The following is an 18555-nucleotide window of genomic DNA, read 5'->3' on the forward strand; positions in this document are numbered from 1 at the left end:
GACACAAAAGACGCCCAAAACTGTAGCAATTTGAGATCAATTAAAATCTTTAGCTGCCTGCTGTATCCCTATGAGATCATATTTTCCAAAGGTTTTCTTGTGTACTTGGAAGAAAAGCACTTGACTAGGCTTATGTATGCTCGTGTGGTTCCTTTGATAAGGAAGCTGATGCCTGTACAGTGTGGTTTTGCATGGGAAGTCAGGCTCCCGGAGGGACGGGACAGGCAGCCAGCTACCTGGTGAAGTTTTGAAGCACCCCAGAGGGAGAGATCTGCTAAACTTCTCAAAGAGCCTCAAATTCCTCAATCCTAACAATGCGTATTGTCAGGGAACTGTGCCTGCCATTTCAAGATAAGAGAGGAAATCAGTCTGTGACTGCAGAGAGTGATTTTGATTGATATCTGGCATTGCAGCTCGACCTGATTTTTTTTTTTTGAAAAGGTCTCTCCAAGTGCTAGCGAGTGAATAGTAAAAAAAAGTAGGTTGCTCGGAAGTTCAGGCAAAACAGCAGAGTAGTGAGATCAGGCCCTAGCCATCTAATGTTCTCAGATTTCTAGAAATGCCTCAGCCATGACATCCTTGCTGCACACTGCCTTGGCCTGGAATGATGTGTAGGGCTTCTGTTCTACTTTATCCTAACACTCCCATTCAGATGTTTCTCATTGGGATTTATTTCATATTAGGGTTTTGTGCATGTCAGAATCTGAGCAAGGATATCAGTATTTGCCTTTAAGCACTTTTACTTTCTCCATGCATTGCATATTCCATAAATACTTTGTTTCCTTTCTCCATACATTACTTGCTTTGGTGTGAATCTTTACATTGGTTTGCAGGTGCCTCTAGTGCGGCACAAAGACTCAGGACTAACCACTTCTCCAAGACATCATCTAACAAGAATAGCTTGAGTCAAAATGGCTGGAAAAGGACCTGGAGGTGCTGCTGGTTGACAGCTCAAAATGATCCAGCAGTGCCCAGGTGGCCAAGAAGGCCAATGGTATCTTGGCTTGTTTCAGCAATAGTGTGGCCAGCAGGGAAGTGATTGTTGCTCTGTACTGGGCACTGGTCAGGCAGCACCTTGAATCCTGTACTCAGTTTTGCACCTCTCACTACAAGAAAGACAAAGAAGTGCTGGGGCAACGAGACCGGTGAAGGGTCTGGAAAACAGGTCTTATGAAGATCAGCTGATGCAGCTGGGGTTGTTTAGCTCAAAGGAGAAAAGAAGGCTCAGGGGAGACCTTATTGCTCTCTACATCTGCCTTCCTTTCAAGAACATTTCACCAAGGTGGGGTCGGGCTATTTCCCAAGTAACAAATGATAGGACAAGAGGAAATGGCCTCAAGTTGCACCAGGAGAGGTTTAGACTGGATATTAGGAAAAATTTCTTCACCAAAAGGGTTGAAGAGTACTGGAACAGGATGGTCACAGAAGTTGAGTCATCATCCCAAGGGGATATTTAAAAGACATGCAGATGTGTCACTTAGGGAAAAGATTTAGTGGTGGACTTGGCTGTGTTAGGTTTGTGGTTAGATCTGATGATCTTTTCCAACCTAGAGGCTTCTACGATTCTAGGAATTGAAAGTGTTGTAAGATCAGAGTAGACAAAAGAATGTGAGTGCTCTCACCTATTTTAGCTATAGAAAATATCAAGTATTACAACTTCTGCTGATTTTTCTTCTGGCTGACATTAGATGCTGTCAGGTAAGAGATGCATTAACTGGGAGATCCTGAGCTGCAATGTAAGCACGCTGGCTTCCCTCATCCACCTTCTCAGGGAAAACTGTGCAAGTCAGAAACGGGTTCTGAGTCCTGCAGGATCACAAAGTCTCTGGAAAAAGGGAAATGCCTGGGTGTTTATGTAGTTTTTCAACTATTGCCAATTCCTAGTTCTGGAGCATGAACTTACGTTCATATTTGAAAGAATCTGATGGATCACTACAATTTTTGCACAGTGTTATGTGTGGAGACTGAAAACTTTCAAGGTGCTGTTATACAGCAACATCTTTCCACTTTGAGTCAGTTTTTGAGATAGTTCCTTTGTGGAAACCAAGCATAGGTTTTCTTCTTGGGCTTTCAGGAAGAAGATTCAACTGGTCACTCTTTGTGGTCACCTATGGCCCATACCTGGTGTAATACCTACCAGTTACTCAGTAAGTATGTAACTAACTTTTATATTGTTGATTTGTCCTGCCTGCCCAGGGCCTTCAAGACCCCAGATACACATTACTAAAGAGGTCTTATCCATGAAAATTAAATACTGGTAGCAGATGCACGGACATTTTGTGATCCCTGTTGTCATCCACCCAAACTGCAGAAGGTTGGCTGGGGGAAGTGAGACACTGGCCTTCAATGAAATAGCTTTGATGTGGAATACCACTGTGACCAAGACAAAGTCACTCTTAACTCTCAGAGAGTTAACAGTGAAGAAACCAGTTATGAAACTACAAAAAATAAAGCTAAATGCAAACTTTGTGTTAAAAAACAGTGCAGGTGCTCCTCAGAGAGAGTCTGTGTACTTATCTCAGAGCCCAGGAGTCGCACACAAGACGACCTTGTTTATATGAATTTTGTGGTTAAGCCTCATAAATTGCCAGGTGCCACCTGGATTTGAGAGTTCTGTATTGTGTTCAGTTCAAATAAACTGTGGTTAGCACCAGTGTTGTATAGGGAACTCAGAGGGAGAGGGATAAGTGAGATAAACAGCACTGCAGTGCCTTTAAAAAGCAGAGGGACCACAGAAAGAGTGAGAGCATGCATGAGAGACAGCAAACATGCTTGGCATTTGGAACAAACTGGGCAGACATAGCAGCAGCTCTACAAGCTGACAGCGAGCTGAAGGTAGGCTAGCAGTATTAATGACAGCATCCCAGATGCTTGTAGGACTTCCCACTGTTGCTTCCTTGTCCTGGTTTAATGGGCAGGTCAATGATTTTACATGTGCTTCCTCACTTCAGAGGTTGTTCTGTTCATTTTGGTGAGCCTTTTTATAAAGCAAAGTCTTCCCTGATGTGAACAAAAGTATTGCAGTCTTGCTTGTCTTCAGAAATGTATGAAATACTGTGATCTGGGGGAAAAAAGGGATTTCTTTTTTCCTTTTCAAGAGAAAAAGAGGTGATACTGAACACAGCTGTTTGAGTTGATTAAATAACCATGGCTGGGGATTCATGCCTGGAGTTCCCTCTGTAAGAATCTGAACAGGGTAGGCAAGGTGAAAAAAGATTGTTCAGCGTGACCCCAACTAGAATAACAGAACACAGGTACATTTTGCATGAGTAGCAGGAAATATTCGTAGCACTGGGAATATTTCTTGCTTTCCCAAGAGAGCTGCTGTAATCTCCACTGCCTGGGAGCTAGACAGTTCAAAAGCATTTGATGAGTAGCCTGTTGGCAACAATTAACTACTGCAGAAGGTGAATGTTTGATAACCTGAGAGGGTGCCTTTGTCATTCATTCCTTCCAGGACATGTTCAATGAAAGAGGAAAAGAAAAAAACTGCTTGAACGTTCCTTTATTATGGGTAAACCCTGTCTGATTAATTTGAGCTGGTGATTAGTAGCAAGAGTCAGGTCATGGCTTTGGAGATGAGTATGGCACTGCAGTGGCACTTACTCAAAGAGTCAGAAGAGCAGAGAAAGTATTAAGTATTTTGCATTAAATGCACTCTGTGCTGGCTGTTTCTTTACAATGACTTTTATATTGTCCTGAAGAGGCATTACTCATGGTTTAAGAGATTCTGAAGGTGCTGCTGGTGGTGGTGAAATTACACAAAATTGCATAGCGTGTTATGTAGAAGAGAAGGATCTGTGGGCAATATAGGGCAATTAAGTATTCAATTATTCTGCAGGTAGGAACACAGAACCATTCAGGGGAAAAGGGTTACTGCTCAGAGCATGAATTTCACCAAGTCTGTCACAAGAAAGTGAGACAGTTGTAATGCTCTGAAAACATCTGTGCACAGCTGCACCTCACAGATCTGTGAACAGCAGAATACAAGCATGCTCGTTGCCAGGCTGGATCAGCAATGGACAGCAGGGGACTGCAGTGCAGACAGAGATATTTAGGAGTATAGGTAGCTGGACGGAGCAATGTGGGCAGATGGGGACAGTGGTATGGGCAGCTTGTTCTCAGTGGGACGGCGTGAAGAGAAGCTGGGAAGAAAACAGACCTAAATTGTAGTTGCCAAGCCTAGTGAATGATTTTAAAGTAAAACTCAGCTCTTCAGGAAAAAGCTAATCAGACTGGTATGTCATTCTGGATGTGGAGCTTAATTAATGCATACAGTCCTTTCCCAACAGACTCTGAAGGGCTGTACTAAAATGATGCTTTATAGATGAAATAATCTCAGAAATCCTGGGCATCATCACTTTGGACCATGACTTGGATGTATTAACTAATGAAAAGACACTGAACCGAGATTTCTAGCAAGTTACGCAGATTACTAAGTGATGATAAAATCAGTAAAAGAAATCACAGCTATTTAATTTCTAGTTCTAGTGCATTGTCTTAAGGTACATCTTCCTTATTTTTATTACTTACACCAACCAGAGCAGTGAAACCAAAGTAAGTCAGAAAACATAACAGAATTTTCTCTATACTGTTTGTTTACCTTGTGCACTTCTCATAGCCAGGTAATGAAAAATAGGTTAGTCACTCCTGTTGTTTCTATACAATTTTATTTTCTGGGTCTGATGCAGCAGCAAAAAGTTTCCATGTTTGAGGTGAAAGTCTTGTATTTATTTTTATACACACAATATTTCCATGGAAACCACATTGATATTACTTTTGGCTGCACCTCTATGAAAGCTAAAATTAGGGTCAAATTTACACAGACATTTTCAGATTTCCAGTACCAGTAATCCTTACAGAGAGATCTCAGCAAGGTACTTAAATGAACAGCTAATGTACAATATGTAAATATTCTCTCACGATCAAATCTGAAGCCAGTGTGCATTGCTGTATCCCCTTTGGAATTCAGGGAACTGTAGTGCTTTGCATCAGCAGAGGACACTTCTGCTTTAATGGAGCTACCTGTACTCATTAAGAACATGCTAAAGTACCTTACAAGACTGGGGCCTGAATAAAGTCTGCACTGGGACTGAGTGGTATGTGCTGCTCTGCCCATGTGGAATGCCATGTAAGAAATGCTTCTGGCCAGATTCAGAACTAACAAGTAACATGAGAGCAGTGGGTTTGCTGATTTAGATAGTATAGCATGAACACAAAAAATTCTTCCTTCAGACACCAATTGAGATCAGTCTCACATTAAAAAAAATCACCAACTTTCAGAATGTAGTGCTGTTGTCTATAGTAGCTTTACTTATGGTCAGCTCCATCAAACAAAAGAAAGAAGGGGCGATTTGGATGTTTACTACAGGATGACTAATGGCTTCATGTAAGGTGCACAGGTGATCAAATAGACGTGATCCCTCAGGATCAAAGTCAAAATAAATTTGGGAATTCATCTCATATCGAGTGGACAGTCTTTCTCGGTCCTGTCAGTTCAATAGATGTCTTGGATGAGTAATGTCTTTCAAAGTATTTCTTAGTTAAAGTAATTAGAACTGTTCTATTAAAATCATGGCATTATTATTATTTTTGGAAAATAAGCTAACTTACATCTCTCTATTTTTCAGGTGATCTCGTTTCTGTGAGATTGCAGATGTCAGTAGCATCACAAATGGACCTACCTGAAGAACTTCAGCATACATACACAAAATTTTCTGAATGGAAATTCAAGCTCTTTAAATTGCCATCATTTGAAAAAACACCCTCTGATGACAGCCAGCTCATAAGCAAAGATCAGGTAGAAGAGGCTGTTTCTTCAAACAAAGAATTCATCCTGCATAAAGATGAAGCAGTGCCAAGAGGAGAAAAGATGGAGTTAACAAGCAATAGGCAGGGACTTGAGGAAGATGCCCATGCCATGAAAACACAAGACAATAGAGAACATCAGAACAATCTGAAGCAACTCTGCCGCATCTGTGGAGTTTCATTTAAAACTGATTGCTACAAGAGAACCTACCCAGTGCATGGGCCAGTGGATGATGAAACTCTGTGCCTTCTGAGAAAGAAAGAAAAAACAGCAACCTCTTGGCCAGATCTTATTGCTAAAGTTTTCAAGATTGATGTGCGAGGGGATGTCGATACTATTCATCCCACTCAATTCTGTCACAACTGTTGGAGTATTATACATGGAAAATTCAGTAATACTCTATGTGAAGTATATTTTCCTAGGAACAGCGCAATGGAGTGGCAACCCCATTCCCCAAACTGTGATGTGTGCCTTACTGCCAGACGAGGAGTCAAGAGAAAAAGCCAGCCCCCAAATGTACAACGTGGTAAACGTGTCAAAACCACTGGAGAACGTGCTCGGCTAAACAGAGGTGTAAAGAACCAAGCACAGATAAACAACAAAAATTTAATGAAAGACATTGTCAATTGCAAGGATATACATCTCAGCACCAAGCTGCTTTCAATTGATTACCCAGTAGATTTCATTAAATCCATTTCTTGCCAGATCTGTGATCATATTTTGGCAGATCCAGTGGAAACAACGTGCAGACACTTGTTTTGCAGAACTTGCGTCCTTAAATGTATCAGGGTTATGGGCAGCTATTGCCCCTCCTGCTGGTATCCTTGCTTTCCTACTGATCTGGTAACCCCAGTGAAATCCTTCCTGAACATCCTTGATAACCTGACTATAAGATGCCCTGTAAAGGAATGTGATGAAGAGATCTTGCACGGAAAATATGGCCAACACCTCTCTGGTCACAAGGAGATGAAAGACAGAGAGCTCTGTAGCTACATCAATAAAGGTGGTCGACCAAGGCAGCACCTCCTGTCCTTGACGAGGAGAGCTCAGAAACATCGTCTGAGGGAACTGAAACGTCAAGTCAAGGCTTTTGCTGAGAAAGAAGAGGGAGGTGATATAAAGGCTGTATGCATGACTTTGTTCCTGCTAGCTTTGAGAGCAAAAAATGAACACAAACAAGCAGATGAACTGGAGGCTATAATGCAAGGGAGGGGATCTGGACTTCATCCTGCTGTCTGTTTGGCCATCCGAATCAACACGTTTCTCAGCTGTAGTCAGTATCATAAAATGTATAGAACAGTAAAAGCTGTCACCGGGAGGCAGGTCTTCCAGCCTTTGCATGCTCTTCGCACTGCTGAGAAAGCCCTCCTACCAGGTTATCACCCATTTGAGTGGAAACCTCCCCTGAAAAATGTATCCACTAACACAGAAGTGGGAATTATAGATGGACTATCAGGACTGCCACTGTCAATTGATGATTACCCAGTAGACACAATTGCAAAGAGATTCCGATATGATGCAGCCTTGGTTTGTGCCTTAAAGGACATGGAGGAGGAGATCTTGGAAGGCATGAAAGCAAAAAACCTGGACGACTATTTGAATGGCCCCTTCACTGTGGTGGTAAAAGAGTCCTGTGATGGAATGGGAGACGTCAGTGAAAAGCATGGAAGTGGGCCTGCTGTCCCCGAGAAGGCTGTTCGATTTTCTTTCACAGTCATGAACATTTCTGTAGCACATGGGAATGAAAGCAAGAGGATCTTTGAGGAAGTAAAGCCCAATTCAGAGTTGTGCTGTAAGCCCTTGTGCCTTATGCTGGCTGATGAATCAGATCATGAAACTCTGACAGCAATTCTGAGCCCCCTCATAGCAGAAAGAGAGGCTATGAAAAACAGTGAGCTGCTGCTTGAAATGGGAGGCATCCTGAGAACATTTAGGTTCATCTTCAGGGGTACAGGATATGATGAGAAACTCGTGCGGGAAGTGGAAGGACTGGAGGCCTCAGGTTCCACTTACATTTGTACCCTGTGTGATGCAACCCGCTTGGAGGCATCCCAGAATCTGGTCTTCCACTCCATAACCAGGAGCCATGCTGAAAATCTGGAGCGATATGAAATATGGAGGTCCAACCCATATCACGAGTCTGTTGATGAGCTTCGTGACAGAGTGAAGGGTGTTTCAGCCAAACCTTTTATTGAGACTGTTCCCTCCATAGATGCATTGCACTGTGACATTGGCAATGCAACAGAATTCTACAGGATTTTCCAGATGGAGATTGGTGAACTTTACAAGAATCCTGATGTGTCTAAAGAGGAGAGGAAGAGATGGCAGTTGACTCTTGACAAACACCTCAGGAAGAAGATGAACCTGAAGCCTATGTTGAAGATGAGTGGAAATTTTGCTAGAAAGCTTATGTCCAAAGAGACTGTAGAGGCAGTATGTGAATTAATAAAGTGTGAGGAAAGGCATGAAGCCCTTAAAGAACTAATGGACCTTTATCTGAAGATGAAGCCAGTGTGGCGGTCCTCATGCCCTGCCAAGGAGTGCCCAGAACTGCTGTGCCAGTACAGCTACAATTCACAGCGTTTTGCGGAACTCTTATCTACAAAGTTCAAGTACAGGTATGAAGGCAAGATTACAAATTATTTCCACAAAACACTTGCTCATGTTCCTGAAATCATTGAAAGAGATGGGTCCATTGGGGCCTGGGCAAGTGAAGGAAATGAGTCTGGAAACAAACTGTTTAGGAGGTTCCGAAAAATGAATGCCAGGCAGTCCAAAGTCTATGAGATGGAGGATGTCTTGAAGCACCACTGGCTATATACCTCCAAGTACCTCCAGAAGTTCATGAATGCCCATAAAACATTAAAAAGCCAGAGCTTCACCATTGATTCAGGGGGTAGTTTAGGTGACTCCTTGCCACTGGAGGTCTTGGAAAACAATGATTCATCAGAACTCTGAATGTACAGCACCTTTGGTTTGGGTTTGTGATGGTGTCTCCCTGCAAGGAATCAGATTCTTCTTCAAACCTGTAGAGGTGCAGAGAAGTCTGAAATTTACACTCCCTCTTAAGGTACTGAGAGGAGTTCATTTAATAAACACCATATGCGTTGGGCATTTCCAAGAGGCAATGCACTGGTGCATTTACCAGTTGTTACATGAGATGAAAGCAGAAAAAAATTGCAAAGAAGGGTCATTGTTTTGTTCTGGTCATATTGTTTCTAAGGGATAAAGTCAAAGTAAACAAGGTTTTATAGCAGGTTTTAGTTGGGAGGGAATATGATTGTGGAGAGTTGTGACAGTTGCTGAAAAGGAGCATTGATGTTTGTTTCGTTTGCATTTTGTTGAATATTTTACTTTTTACTTTTTAAGAGGGCTTGATTATTTTCCTGATGGTTTGTTGGGTTTTATAAGTAAAGATTCATCAGTGAGACAGCTGGATAATTGTTTTGGGATAAAGTTCAGTTATTTTGTAGAAAATACTTACTAAAGATGCAAACTTTGATGTCATACTCTAGAAATATTATTATTTAACTTTTATATTGAAGTAATGCTTAGGAGCAGATGATGGTATCATCATGCTAATTTACTATATGAAGATATAGGAGAGGAAGCTGAAGTTTTTAAAGGATATTTTTATCATAGCTTGTTTACTCTGAAAGGCAAACTTGTACTCATGCTCCTAAATCAGGATTTACAGTACCTTGTGGTTATCTCATTATACAAAGCTTGTTGCTTCATGAACATTTTAGACTTCTATGGTAACTTCAGTATATAGTACAATTTGCATTAGTACAGTTTTATTGAATGAATTCCTGGCCTCACTGAAGTCACCAGTAAATCCTCATTAGTACCAGTAGGTGCACAGTTTCACCAAGTGCCTTTAGTCACAGCAGTGCCATTTCTCAGGAGATGGTTATTACCTTGGTCAGATACATGCCGGTCGGATATTTCCCTGACTGCTGCTGCTGCTGTACTCCAGCTGTATCTGATACCGAAATTTTTCTCACCTGCCATATACCACATGCACAGCCTCACTTTCCAAATCTGTAAAAGAGGGATAATATTTATTTACCTCAAAGATAGTTGCTTACACGAGTACTTAAAAAGCAATACACTCTTGAAATTTCTGCTTATCATATTTTTCATTATTACAGCAGTGTTCAATTGGTATTTGTCTTTCTGAAGTGATATTTAGTATATTCATAATTCATAAAATTATGTCTTTAATTCACTGATATATTCATGAAACATATTCAAGTACCTGAGATGACTCCAAATCATCCAGCCTTTCAGATCTGCATCTGTGGCTAGAGTGTTACTGTGTTTGGAGTAATGTTTCTGAAACAAGATTAAATGCAGAAACAATCAAACACAGATCTAAAAAAATATAAAAAAATCCACTTATTTTTTATTTTGATGTGGCAGAAGTTGGTTTCTGAGTGTAAGTGAACAACGAATTTGAAAGAATTGATGGTTTGAGGTTTGTTTTGTAGTATCTTGTTCATGTTAACTATATCTTTAAGGGCCTAGCACTTACCATGTACGGACAATTAAAAGATAGAATTAAGAGCTAGTAATTAGTACAAATATTAATGTTTTTCTAATTATGCCTTCCTTTTGGTTTCAACTAATGAAATCAATATTTAAAAATAGTCTGTAATTTAGGATTTTAGTTTAACATGACTTCTTTAAACATAATTTAACACAATGTCAGAATCTGCAGTTGGAAATAATGTCTTTTTTTATGAGGAGTTATGAGGGCTGCAGCATTTTCTGTATGGTGTATCATGTATATCTGCACTTACTGAGTGTTCATTTCTAGATTTTTTTTTAAAAAAAAATTATTTGAAAGCAAGTATTTCCTATATAGCATAAAAACTAGTTTTATGTAAGTATAATTCTTTACCAATAAATGCAGACCAAAAATAGAGCTGTTTCTTAGGCAGTATAAATAGCATGTATAAAGAACATTCTCTGGTAGTTATAATTTTGCAGATCATCTTTGTATTTGGTCAGCAATTTCATTATACAAATAGTTGTACATTTTTTATTTTTTCTCTGAATGTGTATTTGGGACAGCTGTTTTACCTTACATTGTATCCTTGAGTTTGCTTGAATGAATTAGGGGTTAGTTTAACAATCTTGACTCAGCTCATGGTGATTTTCACTCCATTTAAGTGGTATATATAGTTTTCATTGTTTTTTGCACAGGAGTGAATTTCAAGTAATCCAAAGTCATCCATAAAATGCATTGCTATTGATATGTGTATGTGCCATGGAGTGAGGGACCAGACTTTAATTTTGCACATGTAATTTCAGTGACTCTAACTGAAACACTGTCAAATTCCAAATTCAATTTAACAGACTGGCAATATAACAGCAAGTGATGGTCTCACTGTCCTCAAGAGGGTTGAGTAAGTTTGGTCCTTGTACGTATGATTTCTTAAGACAAGCCTTACATCCTGGGGTAACTAACTCATGAAAGTGAACAAAATGTGAGTGGAGACAGAGGAATGCAGTGCCATGTGGCAGTATTCTTTTGTGAGATAAAAGTGATATGAAGTCACATTTCACACTCTACCAGCTCTGGGCAGGATAGCTGACACAGAGAGGTACGACTATTTTTTTTTTCTTTTCTGTTTTTTCTGACTTGAATCTAGTTTAATCTTCTATTTCCCCATTGTTGACATCTTTCTGTAAATCAGTTGAGAATTTTGAGCTCATTAGAACAAACCCTGAAAGGGTAGGTACCTGCAAGCGAAGCTTTTGTAAACAGAGCTGAAATAACGATGCTGCATGCACACAGCCATGCACTGGAAGGCAAAAAAATCCTGACTGCAGACAGGTGCATCATTTGGTTATGCAGCCTGTCATTAAGCTTTCAGACTTTGAAGAGGCTTTAGAAATATGGACAGACTACTATTCATGGTACTCTTTCAAGCCTTCACATTCTCTTTTTTACTTTAATAACCGGTACAAATCCTTCAGTAATTCACAGTAAATAATTACCACCTTGTTCTGAAATTGTATTGCCTGTAGTTTTCATACATTCACATTATATATCTTGTTTTGTTTGGTTTTATTTTTTTTTATTCCAGGGTTTTGTATTGTGAATTGCCATGTTACAAATGATGTGAACTATGTTAGAAGCTATGATTCTTCTATCACATGTTTTTCTTCCTCACAGGAATAATTCTATTGTCTTTAAACAAATCAGCTTTGATTTTTAGTCAGATAGTTCAGAAACAAACTCTAGATATTTACATGATCCTAATTTCTGACTACATTGAGTTATTTGCTTTGTTTCACTGCACAGCTTCATAATTTTACTTTTTCTTACTGTATTACAGTTTCTTATTTCATTAAACCAGTTTAAAATAAATGTCTTCTAAATATTTAAGTTTCTGACTTTTTATTTCTTACAGTTTTTCAACAATGCACATAATTTCCTGGTGGTAGTCTTAGTTTTCATTTAAATTGTGGATGCTTTTCACAGTTAGGCTGTTCTAATACCCAGAGGCAACTGTGATTCCAGCCCTGTTCTGGAAGTCACTAAATTAACATAAATGAAGATTACTCTGTGAATCTCAGCAGTCCTTTCAGCACCCTTCCTCACAGGCAACTTTTTGACAGAACATTGAACTGATATAGAACCAGTTTTATTTAGTCTGTAAATGTCTTTTGGTTCATTTACAAATATCATCCCAGATTTTATGTAAAATCAGCCCTGCACTGTTATCACCAGGCTAATACATTAAGTGTCTTTTGCATCAAAATTTGGCTCCTCACTAGAGATTAAGCTGTAAAGATTAGTTCCATTTTATCTTTTAGTCTATTATTTGTAGCTTAGCTTTATTCTACTTCAGAAAAATCTTTCTTTCTTCCTTACAATGGTATCTACAGGTTAAGAGATTTATGTAAACCAACTGGTTTGAATGGAACTAATGATGAGCAAATTAAGCTACCTGATTTCCTGTGTAATCAGACAACCAGACATCTAATATCTGGACTTCATATCACCAACTTAGCTTTTTCATCTGATCTCAAGTAAAAAAATTGTTGGATGGAAAAAACCAGCCCATATAAAGCAAAAACCTAAGCCTCAGACAGTTTTCTGGTAAATTAGGATGATATAACTCCTTTACTCCTAAATCTGTAATAACTGACTGAATTTTACTTTCATATCCCTGTGGGGATAAGATGAAGAATAATGAGGCCTGTCACAGCTCTTCAGAGTACTGCTTTAGGAGACTGAGTATGGTGTAATTGTCAAGCAGCTGACCAGCTGCAACTACTAAGTGTTTCCTTAAGTGTTTAAGGAGCTTTTATACCTTTTTCATCAAGCTTAATATTGTCCATGATACAAAAAGGTGCATTAGAGAGGATTTAATTAGCAGTTTTCTAGCAGCATCAAGAGAGGGGTCAGGAGGTGCACTTTTAATACTCTTCCTCTGGAGATGGGCATTCTAAGCAAGTGGACAAGTAACTACCACCTCTACAAAGGAGGTCCTGCACATCTGTGGAATGGCCAGTGCCCTGTTCTTCCTGTACATGTTTATGTATTGAGAAACTGGAGAGTTTATAAGGTTATAGTCTTGTTTTTTTCCAAAGTAAAAATGGGCTCCAGTGCAACAGTTTTTGAAGTACAGACAACAAATTGGAGTTTGATTTTCAAAGGCTCGAGCCTTTCCCAAAAGTTAGTCTTGTTTGAAATGGAATAAGGTAGGAAATCAAATATGGAGGGAGCTACAGCCACCAATAATAAAAAAGAAGTAAGCCAATCCTTCTGTTTTTAATACATAGAGTCCAGCAGTAAATAATAAATTTCTTTTCAATCTGAATTCAATATTTTCCTTCTGCTTTGGGCTCCCACTTGCATTATTTCCACTTCTTTCAAATGTCTATTGGTGCAATGAGTCACTTTGAACTACAACACAAACTTTAGTGCTACCAGTAAAATTTGTGCTGTGTTTTTCCTGTAAATTAATCAGGTACTTCAAGATCCAAGCACCTTTCAAAGCAGTAAAATCCATATATTCTTCTCATAGAAGCTGATAATAACAATACAGTGTTACTAAATGTGTCTGGGAACCATGATGCTGCTTACTGTGGTTACAAAACACACAGGTCAATTGGATGTAGATACAATAGAGATTTACTTCTGCACCTAAATCTACTTCATTTTATCTGTTAATTCTAACCTGCCTGAGCAAGAAACATCTTGTATTGATTAGCTGGTTTTGAAGACAATGAATGCTTTTGAAGTACATGAATCAGGAAATTAGGTACTTTCTGCAGTTTTGAATGCTATGTCAAGCCTGCTTTACAGGCTGAAGTTTGTATATTTCTTTATGTTCAAGTACTTTCAAATATTTTCTATTTTACTTAAAACTTCTTTTGTCTGCAGTAGCTGCACTCTCTGAGATGTGATTTAATGCTACTTGTACAGCCTTTCACTGTGAAGCTGGGACATCATTTAACCAAGCATTTTCCCCTCCTACCCAAATAAACCATACATTTTTAAAAAAACACAGCTCAAATATACAGTATACTTATGTTATGGGCCCAAAGAGGTAGAACATAAAGTCTGACTGTGAATTGCTTTTTTCACAGCCACAGTGTTAAGTAAAGAACAGCTCCAGTAAGAGCTGGAAGGGGCCACAATATGTGCTTGTGCTTGCCACATGCTGAGCATCTGTTCTCAGCTCCCAGGGATTTAGGGAGTCACTGCAGCTGCAGGAGTCCATTCTGGAAATTCAAAGTGGCTTCCAACACTCTGCAACCACACCACCAGTGTCTCAGCCACAAGGCTTTATCTCAGGCTACACTGCTTCTGCTAGGCTAGTGTCAAGCTTTCCCATTACAAAATATCTCCATCCTTTTATTTGTCTGCACTAGCAGACATATTTGTCATACAGAGTGCTGTCCAAGGAACTTGAGATAATGACAGTAACTGAGAGTGGTAACAGGCAAAAACTCAGACTGGGTATTTCCAGGAAATTCAATAATTATGGGGAGCCCAATTGTGGCGAGTCCTCTTTTGCTGTAAAATGGCAAAATGGCATGGGGTGGAGTTTTGTTGTGTGAGTATACTGTTCCTTTTTGTTGGTGTTGAGATGATGTGGCTTTAATGCAGGTGGGGATTTTTTTGGTTGATGTAAATAAGCACATGATGAATTCAGCTCTCTAAGACCTATGGCTAACCTACAGAACGGGACATTGACTATTGAATTTCATCAGTTTGAAGGGACTTTACATGAACATTGAACATGATATTAACTTACTCCTTGGAAAAACATATAGCACTATATACTCTGAGCTTACATAAAGTAACATGACAAAGGAAATGGGAAGCTGGCATTGAAATCTATGAATTTATATTCATATCAGGCTGTAGAGAGGGCAATCAGGGTGATATACTTCCCCTTTAGAAGCTCAACCCAAACTTTAAGCTCCCTCAGCACATGAAAAGTTTGTAAATGGAAACTTTGAATGGTTGCCCTTTACTTTGCTGCTGACTTGGGGTGGTAAGGTTTTAAGGGGAGTACTATGCAGACATGTCTGTGTTGACAGGAATACTGTGCTCCACACACTGCTTTGTAAAGGAGTGGCTGCTCAGGGTCTGCACATAGTGATCAAATAGCTGACAGCTGCTCTTGTTTTTCTTTTTTATTCAGGGATCCAGCATGAGAGTTGGACTGTGAATACTGAGCTATTATTGTTGGCTCACAAATGTTGAGCTGCTGGTATTGATTTTCTGAAAAGATGTTTGGAGCAGTAACAAGAATAAAAAATAAAGTCAAGAATGATGAGGCTTCACAAATAGCCAATAAAAGAATCCACAAAAATCTTAGTAAACTCTTGGGCTATTCAACCTTGACAATGTCCTTTTCAATCTGAATCCAATCTTCTCCTCATGTTTTGAGCAGCCAGCCGCATTTGTTTCTACCCTCACAATGCTCCACTGGTTCAATGAATCACTCTGAGCTACAGTTTGCACTTCTAAGCTTTCACAGTCTACACAGTCACCCTGGGAAAGCAGAGAAAGAAATGGGTAGTGAAGGACCTGGAGTAAATGATAAAAGTCCTGTTCATCAGAAGGAATTTCTTCTGAAGTCAATGGGAGCTCACAGCATGGGGTGGCTGTGAAGCTAGACCCCTTATCAGGCCTCACATGCACCTCCCAAACATACATGCTGTCCTTTTGTAAACTTTAGGATTTACAGTACTTGATTTACCCATGAATACATGAAAAGAACACAGTCATTTTTATTATAAACTTTATTACCTTACTAAATTTTTAAAAATACAAACACAAAGCAGTTGATGATCACAGTAGTTTTAAAAAAGCAATTTAATTTTTATTGTGAGATGATATTCCACAACTGTAGCCAAAACTGACATATAATCATTCCGTAACTCTCAAAATAAAAAATTAATTATCCAGAATTAAATGCTCCATATGTAAGCTTTCCATAATGGAAGTCCCTGAAGAAAACTGACCCTCACTATCTGAATATTTCATTATTTCTGACACAAGGGACTTAAACCACTACTTTTGTTTAAAATCAGAGCAATTAGTCTCATTTTATTTCATTACACCAACATAAAACTGGAGTAATGCAGCCATAAATTAGGTCAAATATTTCTAGAACTACTGACTAAGATAAAAAAAATTAAAATGGGCAATATAATGTTCTTTATGGACAGATGGAAACACCACTGACTACATGGGATAATGTCTTATCCTACCAGCAGTTCCATTAGACTTACTGGGAAGTAAGTTACAGCACAAAATTCAGCACACAGTTTACCAGTATCTGGCTGTGTGTTTGCACAGTGCCCTCTAGGATGGGGTCCCTGTCTGGGTATTACAAAAATACATATAAAGAGACAGAAAAAATTAATGTGCTTTGAAATTTAACAAAAACATTGAGATAACTGAGATAAGAAGATCTCTTCAAGCTCCAATAAGCCACTTTGCTTCAACCATTGTTGCATTTGCCTGTGATTTCATTTTCTCCCAGGTGAATACAAATCAGCAGTGTAAATCTATTCAAACAGTCTCCGAAGAAAGGACTTTTTCATTGATGTTGATAACTTCATGGTTTTCTTTTTGCGCGATGGTTTCATGGGAGGCTTTTTCAGGCACGTCACCTTTTGGGGAGTTTGTAGCCCTTTATTAAGGTCAATGTGCTTGTTGCAGAAGTACTTGATATTTGCTTCTGAGAGATGTAGAAGCCTGGTCTCTGAGAGATCCATACATTGCGCGTGGACCCAGTGGCCAGCCCCACTGGAACACAGGATCATCGCGGGCTTGTTGAGTTCTGTCGAATAGAAAGGGACCCAGGTGTTAATGTCAATATTGCAACTGGCACAGCAGGTGATCCAGTAGCCCGTTTCCGATTCATCTTCTTCATCGTCTTCATTGTAAGTATCAGCATCGTCAGCATCAAAGCTGTTGGCTTCAGCACTAAAACAAAACTCCTCTGAATCTTCAAATGGAGCAGAATCTCCAGGGTCTTCACTTGATGTCTGACTGCAAATTTGTGTTATCAATTCTTCTTCCTTGTCCTCTTCTGCTCTGTTGCATCTCAAAATGTAGAAGTAGTTTGCATCTGGCATTATCTGTTTGTTGGCTCCTGGAATGCCCAGCAAAACAGACCCCTTACCCATATCACAGCCAAACCACATTCTGCAGTGTTTAATATCTGGTGTCCACTCTGGGCTCACACTTTCAACAATCTCTATCTTACTGTCTTCCAGAACTATGGTGTTACATGCTAGCCGTTTCTGGTTGTCTGAGTGGTAGCCACCGACAAGGACAAATTCACTGTCACTGATCTGGGTCACTATAGCACTTGACACTGATATCCCCCCTGGCAGGATGGTGCAGGTCACAGCCGGGCTGCCCAGGGGCAGATCAATTTTTAGCTTGTATAAGTTAGGGGACCTGGTGTTATTTTGAAGTGAGTGGCCTCCCAAGATGTAGATAGTGTCATCTCTGGCAATTGAAACATGGAAAGAAAGTCCATCTTGAAGCTCTGGAAGTACGTATGATGTACAGCATCCAAATTCAAAATCAATAAGAAACACAGACGGCAAACAGTCGACTACGCTGTTCCATTTTTCAGTGGTTCTTTGTTCAAGAGGAGTATACGACCTCCCTCCAAACAGAACACTCATGCTTTTTCCCCGGCTATGAACTACATTAATTGTATGCCCATATCTAGCTTCAGGGACATCTCCACCCAGGTCTTTCTCAATGCATTGGAACGTCATTTTCTTGCTAGCTTTGCTTACCAAACTCATAAAGTAAATCTTATCAGAAAGGTCATTGTTAGGTGTTTTACCACCGTGGATGATATACTGGTACTCATCAGGCCTTGCATCGCTTCTGAGCGTGCAAAGTGCAGGGTAGCGGAGAGGGGGAAGGTAACACGAGTCTTTAGAGAAGAAGGCAGGTTTCATTTTGAGCTCATTCTGCTTTATATTGAGGAGGAAAACACCAGTGGGGCAGGATCTCTTTGGCCATCCTTTCTGACCAAAAAAGAAAACATGCCCATCAAAATTCAGGAGAGAGAAGCCTGGCTGAAGCAAGGATGAGTTATTGACGGTGGATACCATCTGCAGCAACATTTTGTCTGTTGACTGGGCCATACCGTAGCTGGGAAAATAAAATAAAAAAACACAGATCAAACATGAATTAGATCCTATCACAAATATTTAACAGAACTTGAATAAAT

The 18555-nt window shown here is 39.6% G+C and overlaps 2 protein-coding genes across 2 annotated transcripts; one reads left to right on the forward strand and one right to left on the reverse strand.

Annotated features, from left to right (window-relative positions):
• Positions 1-5656: 5656 nt before the first annotated feature.
• On the forward strand, positions 5657-8767 carry RAG1 (recombination activating 1). Its single transcript, XM_005522398.2, has one exon. It carries the CDS (start codon positions 5657-5659, stop codon positions 8765-8767), a length of 3111 nt encoding a protein of 1036 aa, XP_005522455.1.
• A 7731-nt stretch (positions 8768-16498) lies between these two features.
• On the reverse strand, positions 16499-18469 carry RAG2 (recombination activating 2). Its single transcript, XM_005522399.3, has one exon. The coding sequence runs from the start codon at positions 18467-18469 to the stop codon at positions 16862-16864; it is 1608 nt and encodes a 535-aa protein (XP_005522456.2). The 3' UTR covers positions 16499-16861.
• Positions 18470-18555: the final 86 nt, after the last annotated feature.

The sequence above is a fragment of the Pseudopodoces humilis genome, chromosome 7 (genome assembly GCF_049639895.1).
Source record: "Pseudopodoces humilis isolate 2021_Gansu_Grassland_sample_001 chromosome 7, ASM4963989v1, whole genome shotgun sequence".
Classification (NCBI taxonomy): Eukaryota; Metazoa; Chordata; class Aves; order Passeriformes; family Paridae; genus Pseudopodoces; species Pseudopodoces humilis.